Source organism: Heliconius melpomene, chromosome 11 (assembly GCF_056956725.1).
Source record: "Heliconius melpomene rosina isolate 202511_hmr_F chromosome 11, ASM5695672v1, whole genome shotgun sequence".
NCBI lineage: Eukaryota > Metazoa > Arthropoda > Insecta > Lepidoptera > Nymphalidae > Heliconius > Heliconius melpomene.
In genome coordinates, this window is record NC_140399.1 from 4,192,970 (window position 1) to 4,212,146 (window position 19,177).

The 19,177-nt window shown below is 30.0% G+C and overlaps 3 protein-coding genes and 1 long non-coding RNA gene across 23 annotated transcripts in view; 2 read left to right on the plus strand and 2 right to left on the minus strand.

Moving 5' to 3' along the window:
* mtd (TLD domain-containing protein mustard) overlaps positions 1 to 8,631 on the plus strand; it is a 73,884-nt gene extending 65,253 nt beyond the window's left edge. For all 19 annotated transcript variants that reach the window (XM_085193504.1, XM_085193508.1, XM_085193514.1 and 16 more), the window contains 5 exons: positions 2,306 to 2,424; positions 4,035 to 4,194; positions 5,854 to 6,025; positions 6,464 to 6,569; positions 6,703 to 8,631. In XM_085193504.1, coding sequence (XP_085049630.1) covers positions 2,306 to 2,424; positions 4,035 to 4,194; positions 5,854 to 6,025; positions 6,464 to 6,569; positions 6,703 to 6,838 — 693 coding nt within the window. In that variant the 3' untranslated portion in view covers positions 6,839 to 8,631. The remainder of the gene's footprint in view (positions 1 to 2,305; positions 2,425 to 4,034; positions 4,195 to 5,853; positions 6,026 to 6,463; positions 6,570 to 6,702) is intronic.
* Positions 8,632 to 8,639: 8 nt separating this feature from the next.
* On the minus strand, positions 8,640 to 9,867 carry LOC146534446 (uncharacterized). The gene is made up of 2 exons (XR_014878462.1): positions 9,654 to 9,867; positions 8,640 to 9,042 (listed from the first exon to the last, which is right to left on the minus strand). It is a non-coding gene; the product is annotated as an uncharacterized LOC146534446 (long non-coding RNA).
* A 211-nt stretch (positions 9,868 to 10,078) lies between these two features.
* Positions 10,079 to 12,623, plus strand: LOC146534447 (transcription factor E2F7-like). The gene is made up of 3 exons (XM_085193522.1): positions 10,079 to 10,521; positions 10,598 to 10,931; positions 11,005 to 12,623. Exons 1-3 carry the CDS (start codon positions 10,334 to 10,336, stop codon positions 11,485 to 11,487), a joined length of 1,005 nt encoding a protein of 334 aa, XP_085049648.1. The 5' UTR covers positions 10,079 to 10,333; the 3' UTR covers positions 11,488 to 12,623.
* A 559-nt stretch (positions 12,624 to 13,182) lies between these two features.
* Positions 13,183 to 19,147, minus strand: LOC146534448 (prenylated Rab acceptor protein 1). Of its 2 annotated transcripts, none has more exons than XM_085193524.1 (6): positions 18,987 to 19,147; positions 17,896 to 17,998; positions 17,568 to 17,671; positions 17,260 to 17,344; positions 15,772 to 15,880; positions 13,183 to 15,359 (listed from the first exon to the last, which is right to left on the minus strand). In XM_085193524.1, exons 1-6 carry the CDS (start codon positions 19,055 to 19,057, stop codon positions 15,256 to 15,258), a joined length of 576 nt encoding a protein of 191 aa, XP_085049650.1. In that variant the 5' UTR covers positions 19,058 to 19,147; the 3' UTR covers positions 13,183 to 15,255. The 2 variants fall into 2 exon arrangements, with proteins under 2 accessions (XP_085049650.1, XP_085049649.1); XM_085193523.1 differs by having other exon boundaries at positions 18,966 to 19,142.
* Between the last annotated feature and the right edge of the window lie 30 nt (positions 19,148 to 19,177).

Here is a 19,177-nt window from a genome sequence, read left to right on the forward strand (position 1 = left end):
CAAATTCTAAAAATATTATTATATGAAATTTTACGATAAAATATAATTATATAAATATTAAAAAATAAACATTATTTTTTATAGTGTAATAAAAATGTCAAACTTGTAGTTAAATATTTTTTAGTTTTTTAGAGGTTAAGTGAAACTTATATAAATATAAATAAATGGGGGAGATCCAAAATTTGATAACAATAAAAATACATTTCTAATCCCATAATATAACATCGAAGTAATGCTCTATTGTGCGGAAAGAGCGTTAACCTTATATATATTGCTTAGGAATAGGTAAAAAATATATTGATATTTCTTTACAAGACGTGACACTTAAATCTTTCTTAGTAACTCTACAGATTATTTTTTTTGCATAACTTTAAATATTAACTCCACAAGCCTAATTATATAGGTTATCTGTAAACATTTATAAAACAATTTAATTCTTTATAATAAATTTGAATACTATAAATGAGTGGCCAATCGTGGCGGACAGGTTGGTGGGTTTGATTTGATATAATAATATTCTGAAAATATAATTAATGAAATATTGTATTTTCATTTCTTTGCTGTGGTATAGAGGCGTTAAGTTACGCCACTGAGTTACGAGAAAAGTGTTTTAAAGGGAACAAAGTTTCTTAGTATTAGGTTCGTGAATAAATGAGTTAAAGTAAATATTAAGGCATAAATTTTAATTTAAATTGACGTATTTATGAAGTAGTACATTACACTTTACATATTAGTACTGACGTAGTTCGTTTATATCTTTCGTTTTCAATGTTTATGTTGAACCTAGTTATAATATGTCCAAGTGTTTTTTTATTTACTTTAAATACTTATATTGTTTTAATATTATAATCCTTTTATTGCCTTTATATCGTTTTAATGTAAACACATTGCGATATAGTCGTCATAAGATAAATAAAATTTCTTTTAGTTTAAAGTCGTACTAAATATTGCGTGGGCAACAGTTGTTTGTGTCTGAAGTCTATAAATTAAAAAAAAATAGTCTGTGAATTTGTGAATTATTACTCCAAATGTTACGAAAACTAGTGCAGAGAGTAATTAAACATGTACGGAAAGGAAAAAATAGAGCTTTCAAAGCAGTCATCAAAAGGGACTCCATACATTCGATATGTCGTAGAGGAACATTACATAGTATTTGCGAGGTAAGGGACGTGCGATACGAGGGAACTTGGGAACCTAGTATTAAGATACTCCGTTCGAATTAAAACATTTCAAATAAGGATTTTCCCGTTATTGAGATATATTATATTTACTCGTAGATAAATGAAAGTAAAGGAGAGCTATTTTAAGATCAACATTGTATTACAAATTTTGCATTTTATAAATAAAAAGATTTAACATTCTAAGCGGCATGGCCATTGTTCATTCTATTTAGAATACTTTTAGAATGTTTTCGACAATTCTAAATATAGTTTTTGTTAGCCTGTTCACAATATTCTTACTTTTTACTTTAAAATCTGTATGTATAAATCGCTCTTAACTCTGAGATTGATTTTGAGATGCTGTTTTCATACATACATATATAAATTTAAGAATGAAAACGGCATCTCAAGATCGACTTCAGAGTTGAGAGCGATTTTTAAATACGGGCCCAAGTAAAGCGCACGCGCGCCCTCGCCTCACTGGATGTTGTATGTGAAATGTAGATGTCGGGAATGCATCATCTCATTAGTAATAATCAATCTATCATTACTGTCATTAAGCATTTTATTTCAATTAATATCAGGTGCGCGCACATCCGGGGAACGAGCCACTTCCTCTTTAGAGCATGGTGCACAATGCACATATCCATGTCTTGCGATAAAAATATCTATAAATTTTACATTAAGTCGTAGTATGTATAATAAAATTACCAGTTTCCTTTACTTGGCAACCAACTAGCAAAGAATGTCATTTTCCCATACTATAAGTTTAATTTTCTTTATTTCGCTATAAGATTAATAATTATAAGATTGTATATTAATTGGTTGACAATTTATACTGTAGCAATATGAAGTAAATATAAATATTATATACCTGTTTACAATTTCATTTTTTATTGCACAAAAATATCATCCAATAATATTTTGAAACTGGTTCATTTAGAGCACCTGACAGCCGGCTACTTGTTGTTGTGAGGCAACGTACGTAGGTACTTATACCTGCAGCTGATTTGTTTTACTTTTAAGTCTTTAAATTAACATAAGTAATGCAATATTAATACTAGCAACTCGAGGTTTGCACTTATTCTTGTGTTTCCACAAACCTGTATTGTATATGGTTGATATAAATATAATTTTGTGTATAGGTGCTGTCGATGAGCGATGAACTACGGCGCGCTCTGTACTCTTCGGGCGCGTCTGTTGACATGGAGTTCTCGCCACCTGACCTCATCGGACCTTCCGAGATATTCACCATGGAGCATAGGTAAACTATAAGTTTTCTTAAATAAAAACCTTAATTAAAAACTGCCACAGATAATTTAAATTATTTAAATACTTAAATGCGCAACAAATTGACATTAATGTTAATTTTTACTGTAATTAGCTAACTGACTATGATATAATGGAGTGGTGCAAAAATATAACGGTATAAATAGTACAGCGTATTGCTAAATATTACAGATAAGTATGACAAGTATCGTTTATTTATTTATTTAAATAAATAAATTTGTTTACATACCTTTTGAGGCCAGTAGTAGCGTAGGAGAATAAATGCGACTGTAAACGAGACTGGTTGTGGGTTCGATCCTAACTCCAAATATTTATTTATATTTATTTTCTCGAGTGAGGATCCAATACATTACTGCGATGTGGTGTCGCCAAGCGCGGCGTTGAGTTCCGTTAGTCAACAAGCAGTGCCTACAGAATTTGGTCAAGAAAGAGGAACGGACTGTCTTAATACTAGGTTCCCTTTGTCTATCCTCCTGTGTCGGGATTTTGCAATTGATTTATATAGAACTGTAGAGCGTATACATATTAACGTAAGTAGTACGTGACAATATTAATATAGGTGATATTTATAAGATACATTATAAACAAATAGTTTTCCGTCTTGTAATTATTAGCATATGAATTAGAAATAAACATTGTTAACTGCATTGACATCACCGAGACCTGTTTGTTGAACTAATGATTACATACACTTTGTTTTATACTCTATATTGAAAATAAAATATTGAAAAAAAAACAATTTCTTTAATGCGATTAATTAACAAATTGAATGTAAAATATTCTGTAATTAACTTGTCTGTAATTTGATTGCGTTATGTATAATAGGTAGATATTAAATAAATATCTATTAGATACTTTTTAGGTAATTATTTAATATTAACAAAAAATATATAGCTATCAAACATTTAATTAAGAATACCAATTTTTGCCAGGTGACTTACAGGTAATTATCAAAATCATGGAAATTGACTATTATAAAATATTTTTTCTTACGAAAACTTACGTACATTAAAAATTTCTTATCTACAATCTCAGTTGCTCAACAAAAATTCCTGGGATGCAATATAAAACAGTCGTTTGTTTTGTGTTGTAAAGAAATTCTGTGAATTTTCCTTCTCGAATTGTGATACGCTACGTAATATGAGTTTTTATGAATATTATAAAAACAACTATTAAAAATACAAGTATCTATCTATATAAGTTTTAAACTCTTTATTGTTTTTGGCAATTAACTAAAATCGATACAAACAGGCATGGGGAAGGCCTATGTCCAACAGTGGACAAAAGATGGCGGTTGCTAATGATGATGATAATGATACAAACAGGGAGAAACTGGAAACCTAGTGTTAAGGCATTTCCGAGATCTACTTTCCCCCAAATTTTGGAAGCATTGCGTGTTGAGTGGTGGAACTCGGCACCACGGTTTGTCTCGCCGTTACTAGAGCGAGGAAGTGAAAATATTAAATATTTAATTTCCTCCGATGGGAATCGAACCCACAACCAGCCGCACTCTCGGCACAAGCGCACCACACCTGGTTTAATTATTTATTTACAATATTCATGGTATATTTTTTTAATTTCCAGAGAAAAGCTATGCACGGTGCTACCAGCGCGCGCGCAGGGCTACATGTGGTCGCTTGCGTTCAGCACCAGCCAGCACGGCTTCTCCCTCGCCTCCATGTACCGGAAGATGCAGCGCGTCGACACGCCCGTGCTGCTCGTCATACAGGACACTGATAATAATGTAAGCGTTTTGAATTACTAGACATTGAATAAATAAAGTGATGTATCGTAACTTTACTTCTTACGGATTTTAGTGCAGTTTTCACTAATAGGCTGAGTGGCATGAGAGGAATATCGTTTACATTATATTAGAGTTAATCTTAGAAGTTTAAAGATATTTAAACGTTATATCGTAAAAAAATACGTATTTTGTAGCATAAAGAGCTTGGAGATTGAATAAATTTCTGTACGAGTTTTACAATCCAATAATTCAGATTAATAAATCTTATCGTATTAAGGCTATCTCACTGTGGCATTGTGACGTCACTCTACGTCATAATTAAGCTTAAGCAGATTACTAAAACCGTATGAATTCTTGTTACGATAATTGTTACCTCATCATTTTATTAGTGTAAGTAGAGTTGTCCTAGAATTATAAATTACTTAATTGTTGTTTACAATGAGAAACAGATAATAAATAAGTAAGTGTGAATTACTTTTACTTATTGAAGTAATCTTTCGGTATTAAATATTTCTTATTATAATATGAACTTGAACAGTTTTATTCATCATTTTCTCAATTATGCTTTCTAATTAATTAAAATACGGGTTTATATTCTTTCATCGAGGGTTAGGTACACGAGATTGACATAAAAGTCGAATATTGGATGATGACACACTTTGCCACGCTACACGTGGCCACTCAGTTTATTTCTCTAGTTATAACCTTCAGTTATTGTACCAAATTATAATAAACTTTAAAAACTTTTATACGGCCATATTTATATCTAAATTATTTGTAACTTTTAAATTATTTATAAGATTTTTTATAATTTACAACCACGTGCTCATATTTTAAGCGTGTGCACATCTTGTTAAACAACTTTTATATTTTTAATTAACATAATTTTCTGTTCTTTATTATATTGAGGTCATTGAAATAAATAATATGAAGGTTAATGCTATCGTTCTGTTTCACTATATGATAAGATTTAAGACTTATTTAATTTAACGGTTCAATGAATCGAGCAGAATAGAGATGTTTTACATTTCTTCAAATATTCATAATTATAAACAATATTCAATAATTGATAAATTAAATGCAACATTGTTTTAATTTTCTATTGCTGTTATCAAAACATTTAATAAAACAAATCAACACTTAGTTAATTTCAACTTTTCTTCTATCACTAATTTAATTTAATTAATTAATTGTCATTAATTGTGTTGTACCTACTTAGTTGTTTTTTTAATTACAATCTAAGTGATTACAAAGTAATTGTACTCGTATGTCTGAGTAGTTTTACGTTTTTTTCTTTTTTAAGTATGGAGAAGGAGAAGCACTTCAAAAATATTTTAAAAAAATGATTGACAATAATAATTCATTTATGTTATAATCCAATTTATTCATATTAAAGTAGGACATAGTTCCAAAATGAATACATCTATATTCGGTTCGAATGAATGAAATTTATTGTTTCAAAATTTGACCCACTAGTACTTAAATTTTAAAATATGTAACTCTAACATTATAAATTAAGATCATATAATGTCTTCGGACAGTATTAAAGAGGTAAACGGAGTGTCGTTAAACTAGGGTTCTTCGCCTACCCTGCATTATGCGGGATAAAACGTGAGGTTGAAAAACAAAAGAAATTAAATGTAACATTAACATTTACAGGTATTTGGTGCCCTGACCTCATGCGCTCTACGGCCTTCCGAGCATTTCTACGGTACAGGTGAATCCCTCCTGTTCTCCTTCCAACGCATGGATGAACGCCGCGCGTCGCAGATCTCGCCTGATGACTCCACACATAAAGACGATAAAGAAGAGAAGAAAGAAGATCAAGATGGTAAGATTTTATTTTCTCTTGTTTTTCTTAATTTAGATAATGGATTAAAATAAGTACAAAGAAATTTATGAGGCCAGTCGTGGCGGAGGGACACAAAGTGTGACTGTAAACGCAACAGATTGTGGGTTCGCTTCCCACTCGGGGAAAAAAAATATTTATTATTTCCATCTTCGTCGGTCTGATGTCGAGGCAAAGCGCGGCGTTGAGATCTGCTACTCAACACACAATGTCTCCAGAATTTGGCGAAAAATGGAGAACGAAGTGCTGTGAAGCTGTGCGGGGAATACAGTCAAGGAGATTACAAGTCAAGACTTTCTGCAAACAAATATTAGACATTTGGCTTAAAATTGAATTAAAACCTTTTGTTTGACCGACATAACTGTTACTACCGATCTACGTATAGAAATTCTTTAATATGATTATAATTTATCATTTTAGACCAACAAGCACCGGTTAAAACAAAATTCAAGTATTGGGGCTGGACCGGCGACAACATGTACTTTATCCGAGGCAGCAATGATAATATTTCTATAGGCGCTGGAGAGTGAGTATTTTGTTATATAATTATGTTTGTTGAAAAGTATGTATATTATATATTTTGTATAGTAACGATCAATGTTTCAGTGTATTATTTTATTTTGAACAACCAAAACAATAATTTCGTAACATTTATCCAGTGGGAAGTTCGGTATTTGGCTCGATGGCGACCTGTACCTGGGGCGCACGCAACGCTGCACCACTTACGGCAACGAGCCGCTCACCACCCGCGAGGACTTCATCGTCAAAATCATGGAGTGCTGGACCTTCATCTGAACTCCTCAGGCCCCCCCTGAGGCCCCCTAGACTATAGCTATGATATTTGCTACGATTTGACACTTTACGCACTCGCCGTTTAGTTCTAGTCACATGTACTGAGATCTTCGTATACCGACCAACGTCTCGGTGTACGTCGAAGCGAGCGGGTGCACCCAAACTAGTCAATTGTCGTTCGTAGGTGAGTTGCCGCCCCCCGTAGCGACAACGGTCACGTGTCAATTCTATTAAAACTGTTGTTAAGGAACATTTAATAATAAAATAAATAAAAATACACAATATACTTTAAAAAACATATTTGTAACGATCGATTAATTATTCATCATGTAATGTTACGTAGACGTTTGTATTAACGAATTAAAAAAAAAGTAAAAAGTTTGTATTATTAATAAAACGAACAATTGTGTTTAGCTGCCGTCTATTGGTGTTGCCCAGTTATCGATGTTTAATATGTAATCGCCATTTATTTTTGCATAGCTCGAGTAATCAAAGTTTCAGTATAAACTCCCATATTCACTTATTATATTTGGTTATGTTATTTAGTGTACACGTTTTCATTGTCGTGTCTGTATTTTAGTTTGTAATGTTAAGTTAGTGAGCATAATTTATATAATTTCACTGTGATTTGATTATTATGGTTGCATTTTATTATGTTGAAGAGTTATTATTAATTTGTGACTGTTTTAATAACTTTGTATTTAGTTGACCCGATCCCGATTGATTATATTTTATTATCACTATAAACGTTAGTGAAGATGTATATTAGGCAAGTACATTCGACATTATGCAATTATATATATTTGTTGATTAAACAAAGCATAAAAATATTTTACGATGTAATGCTTCAGTACAGAAACGAGTAGCCGATACAATATAATATTATTAATTAGTAAAAAAAATATGAAAAAAAAAATAGTTACTTAGAGCTTGATGAGTGTAATCGTCATTGTGCTTAGTAATTGTGTCACTTAGCATGATGTTACTCAGATTTTATCTGGTCGTATTGTTATTTATTATATTAAATATATTTTAGTGTATTAAACATACGACAGGCGCCGGTGGCCGTTGAGATTGGCGTTTGGTGAATACAAACGCAAGATGGCGTCACTCGAGGTATTTATTAAGGAAATGTAAAAAGTGCAATATTATATGCGTTTCATTACTGTCATTTGTATTCACCGCGCACGCTCGACGGCATCATAACAAGGCCAGTAGTAAGTGCGTTAAATATAAAGAGAAATATTCAATATCATACCGATGAAACAGTATTTATTGTGATTATTACTAACTAATACTTCTGTTGCTTAGTGATCGTGAAGGTTATCGATTTATCAAAAGTAATAGATGTTTGAATTGTCCTCAATATTCCTGTTGAAATATGTACACACTATTATTGCTATGAGATTACTATGAAATATATTTTTGTGAATAAATTCGCAAGCATTCAACTATTTAATTAAAGAAAAATTAGTAGAAGCAAATTATTTATAATGAAAATCGCAGTTTGTCTGTCCAAGGAACATAATATTGTTATTGTTTGTCATCAGACAGTAGGAGTGGAAATTAGTTTACAGATACTATTTATTGGCATAATTAAATGTTAAAAATATAAATAATCACTTATGACTTGTTGAGTAGCAGTGAGATGTTTAATATTTATTTAATGTGTTATAATTTCAATGATTCAATTGAAGCTGTAGACATATTGCGTTCTGGTGATCTATTATGTAATTTTAAGTTGTTAAAATGTAAATCAAGCCATAATAACTGAGAATATATTATTTTGAAGAAAACCTCTATGTTTTATTTTTACAACCTTTAATCTTGCTGAGCTTAAATATGAAAATGTATCATTTATTTAAATTGTTTCAATAATTCAAAAAACTTAAGTGATTGTGTCAATAGGAATTATTATATCTTCTATAATTGTGATTGTTTCTATGTCTGTCCCTATTCCCATAGCGGTCATACGGCCTTCCTCGGTTCCTGTTGTCAAATCTGCGTCCAGAATTGAATGTCCGCCAATTTTCCACAATTGGTGGAGTGGATGGTTCTCTATTAAAAACTTTCATAAATTCCTCATCTTTTTCAGTGAATCTATCTTTTAACTTTTCTTCACATTTTGCTAGAAAGTCGATATCTTTTTCGGAAAGTTCATTACTAGCCATTGCTATATATTATTGTGTTCTAAATAATTGAGAAACCTGAAACAAACATTCAATAAGTATATAAAATTTGAATAATTTAATGTTGGTTTGCAACAAGTATTTGGATACTATTTTAGTATATGGCCTATTTGGTTGATTTTAATGAATTAACATTTTATTTGGCGAAAGTATGGAATTCTTAATGAATTATTAATGTTTAGTTTATTAAAGACCTACTTGAAAGTAGACTTACAAACCCATACAAACAGGTAATTACTACTACTACTACTAAGTAATAAATTAGTACTATGATTATTTTGATCATGAGTGTAAAATATATCTATAATATATCTATATTGTATGTAACTGAAAACATTCTTCATTGGAGGGTTATATGAATTTGTAAGTAATAACAAGTTAAAATCTAAACATTACAAATTATTAATAATAAGTAAAATTATAAATTAGTGATAAAACAAAAATGTGAACAATGTTACCTCAAAGCTTTGAAAATGAAGAAATACATATATCTATGTCATAAAATAACGACTTAAATGGAAAATAATTCTTACTGTTCGTAAATGTGTAAACTTTTATTATTATATGACCTCAATTAAGTACCACGATTCACGAAACGAAAGAGCAGTGAAAAAAAAAAAGTTTCTTACTTTCTTGTCGAAAACAATATGTCAAATCAAATCTTAAAATAAAATGTAAAACCAATCCATTATTATTTGACTGGAGACCTTGCTGGAGACCAAGGAACATATACTGCTGGAGAGTTGGAGATTGATATTATTCGGCTGTCATAGAATATATTTACTCAGCTTTGGTTGACTGTTGAGTGTTGACAGAATATAGATAGAAGAATCATCAATCAGTATTCAGCCGTCAAAATGAATCTAAAGTAACAGATTATTTATTTATACTTATGTATTTTATTATATAGAATCAAATAAATTAAAGTTTAATTATAGGAAATAAATTATATATTTAAAAAATAAATTAAAATAAAATTGCTAACGATAGGTTTAATATATATAATTTTCATCACACAACATTAACCTTTATTTTCTAGGTAAAAACAAGGCGCAACATTTTTTTTATTTGCTAAGATCGCGCGCATTTGCTACTGTCAAAGTTGTTTATTGTTAGGTTAATAATTATAAAGTGTAATTTCAATATAAAATTTTAGTAAATAAAACATAAAATAACACGATGCCGTTACATTTAAGTGCTTGCTAACAAAATAAAATACTTTCAATAAAACCCTCTAGATTTATGTTATGGCTGTCAGAAAGTACGCGAATATTTGAGTCTTAAGATTTTTGCATAATGGTCTCACACAATGTATGAAGATGATAACATTATTTCTACTCCTAAGCGATATGCATTGAGTGAAGTTACAAATGCCAGTAGCTATGTATCTCCAACTGCTAACCTTAAGTTACTAACTAATGTAGCTCTTCAATATCCCACGCCGCCTCCAAGCACGGCGCACAGAAAAGAAAAGTCCCTCCAAATACTATGTGATAAGTAAGTAAAGTCAAGAGATGAGATAATTTTATTTAATATTTTAAGTGGTTCTTGCTAAAAAAACTCTTTTTTTTAGATTTCTTAATCTTTACCCACTGCAAGGAAATGGTACAGTAGAAATACAGCTGGACAGCACTGCAGCTCGGTTAGGAGTCGAAAAACGAAGAATGTATGACATTATAAATATTTTAGAGGCCATGCAATGTGCAGTTCATAAAAGAAAAAATACATACTTATGGCATGGTGGATCTAGGCTAAACTCATTTTTAAAAATGTTAAAGAAACAGGGAGAAAATTTAAGACTATCTGAAGCTCTCAAAGGAAAAGCTCCTAAACCACCAGCACCAAAACACAAGACTTTAGGAGTTTTAGCACAAAGATTTTTGATGCTCTTTTTAGTGGAACCTCCTGTAAGTTTTTCTATTATTCATATTTTTTTATTGTTTATTTATGAAAACATTTTAAAATTATTGTTTCTTTCAGAATACTTTAATAAACTTAGAAATGGCAGTAAGTGTACTTATAGACACATCAAATAAAAACAAAACTAATTTATCACCTGAGCAGCTGGACAGACAACACAAGTCTAAAGTGAGGAGATTGTATGACATTGCTAATGTATTTATTTCAATTGGTCTCATAGAAAAAGTTTCAGGTAATTTAATATTAAAAAAGCCAGTATTTAAGTATATTGGACCATTTAAGATGAAAAAATCTGAAAAGATTGTCTTGCACACACCGTCTCCGATTACACCACTATCAGTCATAGCAACAGCTCAGCAAATGACACCATGCCATGTGTACTCAGGGAAGTCTAAAAGAAAACTAGAGTTTACTACGCCAAATGTATGCATGGAAAAATTTGGCTTGACCACCCCACCACATACACCATCACACAAGTGGGATGAAATCCTACATGTGGCTGATATGGAACTCAATAGAATCAACAATGGCATTATTGTGTAATTTTTTTTATTTATATTATGTCCACAAAAATTTTATGCTCATATATTATACTAATACAATGACAATTCAAAAGTTTGCATTTTTTAGATCCATGTTTTTAAAAAAAAATATATTAAATGTTAGTAGGCTTTTTATGGTTTTAGATCTCGACTACAGAAATTAATTAATTTTTTATCTTCTTATAAATATGATTTTGTGAAAGTTTGGGTGTTGTGAAACTAGCAACAATATTTATGTGTTAAAAATATACTTGCCATTCATATTTATTATCGGCAATTTTGCAAAATTAAGTCTGAATTAATGTGTATATAAGTGGACTTGACTGAACATGTTTATTTAAGTCAAATATTTGTGTAATTGTCTTCCAGGGGATATTTAAAGAAATATCTTATGACTATTATATTATAAGTGAATGAAATATTTTCTTTATATTATATAAATTTTATTATATGTTGCTGAACACAGAGGTTTATCTTTGTCACAGACAGTATAGTGCAATTAACATAATGTTATTGTAATTCTAAGAATTATATAAAAATACTAATACTATTAATTTCCTAATATATTTAAATTAAGACATATTTTAAATATTCATTATATTGATGCTTCACTGTAAAAAGGTTGTAATGATATTCAAATTAATTTAAAAAGGGTTTCTCTTTTTTATTATATTATTTTGCTATTTTATACAAAAGTATGAGAGAGAAATCTTCAAATTTGCATTTAGTAATACAGAAAGAAATTATATGTACATATTTACAAAATTTTTCAGCAGGGAGTATGTTACATTGGTCACTAAATTTTAACGTGATAAAATATTAATATAACTAAAGTTTTTAAAAAAAATAGAACAAATAAATATGATGGGTGACAGACAAGTAATACATTGCCCCTGGGAGCCGTAGGACTGATGGTCACCAGAAATTTTATAAGAAATACTTATGATTGTTTCCTTAGCCTCTGTCCTGATTTTTATTATATCAATGTTAGTACATATTGACAAAAATTGAAGAAAACTTTGCATTTAAAACATGTCAGCTTTGATAGATTTTATGAATTATATATCAAAGTTGCTTTTATTATATACTATATTAAGTTACATGTATACAAAATAATACATTATTGGATTTTATAAATGAATTTTCATTTTCCATATTATTTCAATATTATTCATTCTATTATTATATAATATACATGTAGGTCTGGCAAATATTGCCTAGAAAGGAAGGATTACAATATAAATAGAATTTTATATCATTATTTTTTTTGCTTATCAGCTTTCATTCTATATGTCGGCGCCGACCATGGGTTTAGGACCATATGTATAAGGATTATTTTATTTTTGGAGCGAGCAACCAATCACAAAAATGCAAATGCAAATATAATATATGCATACATCATATTCACTTCATTTTTACCTTCTAACGGGACAGTTCTCCACACAGCACTACTCACCAAAATTCCATTAAGCAGCCACACGCTTATCAATCTTCACACGACGCCTAATATTATCAAACAAGATGATGTACTAGAAGAAGTGTCTTCTTGTTATTATTTGTTTCGTTTTTTTATTTCTTTTTTGTTTGTCTCGGACGCTAAATAACTTTTAAAAATGCTAGTGGAAACATAATAACTAACTTCATGATATAATATATTGGTTTGGATAATCATTTATTGCAGATAATGAAACAAGAATTGAATTGTAATTACAATTTATTTAGATATTAAATAAAAACAAAAAATAATTGTAAGTTATTATTACTGCATTATAGACTAAATCTATATATATAAAATCGAAAGGTCACTCACTCATCACGAAATCTCAGAAACTACATGTGCTAGGAATCTCAAATTTTGCATAGGAGTTACTTTTAGGACGTAGGTGCTCGCTAAGACGGGAATTTGCAATATTCGATTTCTAAGGGGTTGTTTTTGGGGTTGAAAGTTTGTATGAAACTTCGTTACTAATGACATTTGTCTTTGTCATTCGTTACTAAATGCTAGGAGTCTCAAATTTTGCATAGATGTCACTAGGACGTAGCCATGGAGACAGAAATTAATAATAATATAGTTCACGCGGGTGCAACCGCGAGCGGGCTGCTAGTTAATTTATATATTGTGCTGTTATTTACAAAATTTTCATACACACTGGTCAAATATTTTTATCAAACCTGTGCTTGAAAAAATAATTTCATATCCTATAATATAACTATAGATGTTTTACAAAAATCATTTTTCTATCCTCAGGTGTTTTACATATCTTTTGAGGATAGGCAAACAAAATAAGTAACTTAATTTCAAATTCAAACAATTTAAACAATCTTATACCTTGAGTGTTAGGTGGCGTAACTAAGCGCCGTGCTTGTATTACCCATACACGGGAACATTGTTTCATAAATATATCTCTAAGTGGATTTTCACTACAGTTGTTTACACGATGTTTACAGCATCGAAATTCGACACCTTGGAATATTAATATAAAAATTAAAGTTAATTTATTATGAAAATAATATTAATTAAAATATTCTTAATCACTTTAAATAAATAGAAAATGTTACTATGATTATATATGTATCTTACACAATAAAAATTTAATATACCTACGTAAGAAAATAGTTACAAGTTTTTATTACAATAAGTCTGATTCGACAGGTTATGTTAAATTGTATTTTAAAATATTATAATATATAAATTTTTATTAAGTATATGTTGTATATGTACAACCAGTTATAAAAAGTATAGCTATTATAATCCAAAAAGCTTTACCATTACAATGTGCAAATTTCAAATACCTATTTCGCCTGGCAGTATCAACATAAAATATTTATTAATGTGAAAGCTTGTGAGGATGGATGTCCGTTCCTGATATTAGCTGAAATTAGATTTACAATAAGCTTTTTTTTTTTTCATCAGCCTATCACCGTCCACTGCTGAACGTAGGCCTCCCTCATCAAGCGCCATCCATCCCAACAATAAGCTTATATATCAGAATAATATATAAGTTCCAATTCATGTAACAATTTTATATAAATATATAACATAACTATTTTAAGCAGGGCGTGAGTCACTAGTATGTATAAGATTAAAAAGTATTCATTAAACAGAATATGTATTAAAAACACACTTTATTTATTGTATCAAATTAATACGCTTATATCAAATAATTTAAATTATTGCATAAATAAAAAATTAGACCCCTTTTATTGTCTTAAAGAATATACGATTTGTTAAAAGTATGTGATAATAAAAATCAAAATATTCTTTATTCAATTAGAATACTACAAACACTTTTGAATCAATTTATAAAGAAAAGTCTCATCGGCTTGACATACGACAATTGTCTTTCTGAAATTTCAAATAAAATCTGAGTAATCAGTTTAGAATTCTAAAGAATAGTTTTAAAAAGTTTCCAAAAGTACAAATATATGTATTAATTTTTTTAGCTTTGTTGGATAACAGAAAAACCTAGTATAAAGAGTTAAGTCTCTGGGTTTTACACAAATAGAATAAAAGAAGTTAAGTTTGAACCAAGTTCGTTATTCATAAATTATAAAATTAAAGTTCAGAGGTACCTCAATATCGATTAAGAAGTACCTATGTCAATATCGATTAAGGAGTACCTATCTCAATATCGATTAACTGATCGTATCAATTTGTAATTAACTGCTTAATTTTTTACAAGTATTTTCATTTATTTACATCACGTGAGTTAAAGTGAAGGTGGGCTAATCTGGTGGCCATTGGTAAAAATAAAGGCAGCTGTCCGTGTCACACTTGTTCAACCATTGGAAATTGTTCGGGATCTTCGGATGGCGGCAATGCTTCTGCGTCGAAGAAACTAGCGTGTAAAGCCACTACAGTTACCGTTGCACCTGAAAATAGTATAGCAGATTTTATAATAAATATACAATAATAATAAGATGGAAAATAAAAAAATAATTTATGCTTCCAATTGAGTTAAAACTATTTTAATGATTATTATTGCCATTATTTAAAATGTTGACCAAACACATATCTTTACAAAATTGTTAAACTATACAAAAATCTAGAAGTCATATAGTGAAATTAAACATATGTAGTATTGAAATTTTTTTTTAAGAATTCGAATCCGAGACTGTGGGACTACACGTGATGTTTGTGGGTTTGATCCCCTCCCGGGGGAGAGAATGATTTTTATTTCACTGGTACGGAGTTAAATTCCGTAAGTCACCCATATTCACCCATCTAGCTACGATCGAAGAGGAGAGAAACTGCAAAAAACCAACGGTTAAAAAGCCGTCTTACCTAAAACCCAAAATAGGACAGCTCCGGCGCCGGCCAACCAACATAAGGCCATGGAGCCCGCCGCCGCCACCGCGTACTGCTGTGTCTTTGTCAATTCCCATCCACCGATCTAGTATTGTGGATAGTGAAGGAAATTGTATTTACTTTGTGTAGAACAGTTAAGTTATTAGTGATGTGCTTAGAATCTTCGAAGAGCTGTTTTTTTAAGACAGTAGGTTAAGACATTTTATTTTATTGATTATGAATTTCCGCCGAATTTTGGCGGCATTGAGTGTTGAGTGCCGGAACTCAACGCTGCTCTGTTTGCCTTGATACCAGAGGGAAGAAATGAAAATATTAATAAATAATAACATGCCATCAAGTGAGAAACGAACCCACAACCGTCGCGAAAAAGTTACACACTTGTGACTGTGGAATGGACGGGCGGTAAATTTTACAACATAGGTTATAAATTTAATTTAATTCAGAATCTATCTACTGATAAGTGAAAGTAAGCTATTGCTTAGCAAGATAAGAAAAAATGTTTAGTTTTTTATAAACATATTTTTTTGCTGTGAAAGCGTCAGGTACTTTAAGAAAATGGGCAATTAAAAGGAAAAAATAATAATCGAATATAGTTGAAAAAAAAAATGTGATTTTTATGCACAGGAGTGGTGTTTTTTATTGTATTTTGATTAGAGATCAACTCAATACGCAATGCCTCCAGAATAAAGCGTGAAGTTAAGTTTAATACTTGAAAACGTGGAAAACCCGCTCCTCCTCGAAACCGACCAGGCGCTCTGAACTGACGGTTTCCAGGAGGCTCGGGTTCGAGTCCTGCCATATTCAAATTTTTATATGTTTTCTAAATGAGTGTGTTCTAGGTGTGGAATAACACTTTTTAAAAAATGTTAATACTGTTTAATATTTATATGCAACCACAACCAATTTGAACACCTTTAGAATTTTGTTTTATGTCAAAAATAGAGAAATCAGTGCCAATGTCCTTAGATATTTAAAACAAAAACTTACTTTCGGCTGAAAAAATTACAATGTAGTTTTATATTTTATATCACAAACAAAAAAGTTCTAAATATTAAACAGACCATATTGAACAGGATATTATTTATTATGTAATATATATGGTTTTGGGTTCAAAACTGGTGGAATATTTCTCTGGACTGATCAGAGAAAGTGGAATAGTCTTGATGAGTTTTTAAAATTAGCCAGGGCAATAGAAACCCTGGAAAGATGCATTTATATAAGATATGTAAAATAAAATAATTGATATTTTCTTGTCTAGTTCTTAGAGTTAAAACAATATTTGTAATATTTTTTAAAAACTCTAAGTCAATTCTAAGTCTCTAATATTAAAGTAATAGCAATAATATCAACATTGTTCTATAATCTGTACTCATATTATTTGTATGTGAGTATGTTGTGGCCTGGGGGTGTGGTTTACTTGCTAAATGGATAAAGATATAATTATTAATAAATTATAAATATTACCTTCCAAGTATTTGGTCCTGCTGTTAGTTTTTTATAACCAAAAAAACTTGCAACCATAGCAATTAGAAGCAATGGTGAGGTGATTCTGAAATAGGATAAAAATATTCCTTATTTATTTAGATAAAGGTGTATATATAGTAGTTACTCCTGTGCTTTATGAGATGTACTTAAATTCTGCTTCATGAAACATTTTACTTTAATTATTAAAATTAGCATAATCACAGTGTCTAACTGTAAATGTGATGGCTACTGTTTAGTAAAATTTAGTTTAACATATAACACTAAAACAAATTTAATAAAAAACTTACAGACAATAAGCAAATAAGCCCAAAAATACAATCAAATAATTTGCTTGAAAATATTCAACATTTCGATAAAATCGTCTGGACAATCTTGGTATAGATGCAGGAGCCTGCAGAAAAAGAGATTTATTTATTTAAAGTGTATTGAAATAGTATATGATTAATATATTATGATTTTCAATCTTATGCTAATTCTACCTATAGTTACTTTGCGGTTACATACATTTACTCACTCATTTTACTGATAATTTAGGAAATTACATATGAATTTTTGTAAATACTTAATAAATATAAAATTATAAGTATATATATAAGTTCAATTATTTTAACATACCTTAAAATTGTCAGTGGCCACAAATTGTGTCCATGGTCTACGTGTTGACAATACCCCCATGACTAGGGCAGGACCAGCTCCACTCCGAACATGGTGCAGCAATCTATTTGATATTAGACATTTACAATTTTTTTTAAATAATCTTATACATGAATTAGTAATTTATTTACAACTATTTAACCAGGGGTAAGAATGTGGAGGGTAGAGGGGTGGTCCATGTCCACCCCAGAATAGCTCATATGTATTTGTTAACAACTGTCGGTTTTCGGTTTGTGGGTAAAAGATAACACTCTCTTCTCTATTTTCACCAAAAACGTGAAACATTTTTTGGTATTGTACTAATTCAAGTAAATTTGAAAATAAATTGATATCATATTATGATAACAAAATATGGAAAGAAACTAATCATTTTCAAGGAATGATGCTATATAATGATTTAACTGCAATCAATTAAAAACAGTAAATAATAAATGTAAGTCCAGGTGTTGCACATTCGTACTTAGTGACTATTCACTTCCTAAGAGGTCAATTATAGCTGGTTGTAGATGGAGCTTGGATTTGAATGCATTAAAAGTTTATAATAAGATTATTTTTGTTATTTTATGTTGACTTCATATTAACTTGCTTTTTATTATTTAATGCCTGTTAACATTAAATAATGTTCTTTAAATTTCTTTACTCATATAAATGACTTCGTCGAAAATGACTTCGTCGAAAATGACAGTGACTGTGATAAGAATCTATTGAATATAAATTAATTTCCATCATATTGTTTTTAGGCAGTAGACGTTATTACCAATATATAGTAACCGACCGCATGATAATATCAAGAGCTTTACAGTGTAAATGTTTTTAGTATCTCTATAAATTGAAATGTTGTATATTCCATGAATATTCTTTACTGTAAATATTTATAATAATAATGATAGTAATCATAGTACAATTTTACATACTAATTTTATTTAAATATTAAATGTAATTAAAGATTAAATAAGCAATTATCAAAACAGCGCTAGCGAAAGAAATTGTTAGACCACGTAGCATTATAGAAATGTGTTAGTAAGACTTACAATTCCATTTCATTGACATACTTTTGTAATCCTTTCTTTTCAGTGTTAGTGTTTATCTCTCCAGTGAGGTCAATTTGTATGTTTTCAGCCATTTCTTCTGATCAATTTTTTAGTAATGATTCATTTATGAAACGTAAACAAGAAAATTTAATCAAACATTAATTGTCAATGTCAAACATTTGTCTGTTGTCATTGTAATTGTACCAGATTAA

Excerpts from the sequence above, each read along its gene's own strand:
- LOC146534447 (XM_085193522.1), top strand. The coding sequence starts at position 10,334 with ATGTATGAAGATGATAACATTATTTCTACTCCTAAGCGATATGCATTG. Across the intron at positions 10,522-10,597 it reads CTCCAAATACTATGTGATAA|ATTTCTTAATCTTTACCCAC; the intron begins GTAAGTAAAGTC and ends TCTTTTTTTTAG. Across the intron at positions 10,932-11,004 it reads TCTTTTTAGTGGAACCTCCT|AATACTTTAATAAACTTAGA; the intron begins GTAAGTTTTTCT and ends TGTTTCTTTCAG.
- LOC146534448 (XM_085193523.1), bottom strand. The coding sequence starts at position 19,057 with ATGGCTGAAAACATACAAATTGACCTCACTGGAGAGATAAACACTAAC. Across the intron at positions 17,672-17,895 it reads TGGCCACTGACAATTTTAAG|GCTCCTGCATCTATACCAAG; the intron begins GTATGTTAAAAT and ends CTTTTTCTGCAG. Across the intron at positions 17,345-17,567 it reads GGCTTATTTGCTTATTGTCT|AATCACCTCACCATTGCTTC; the intron begins GTAAGTTTTTTA and ends ATCCTATTTCAG.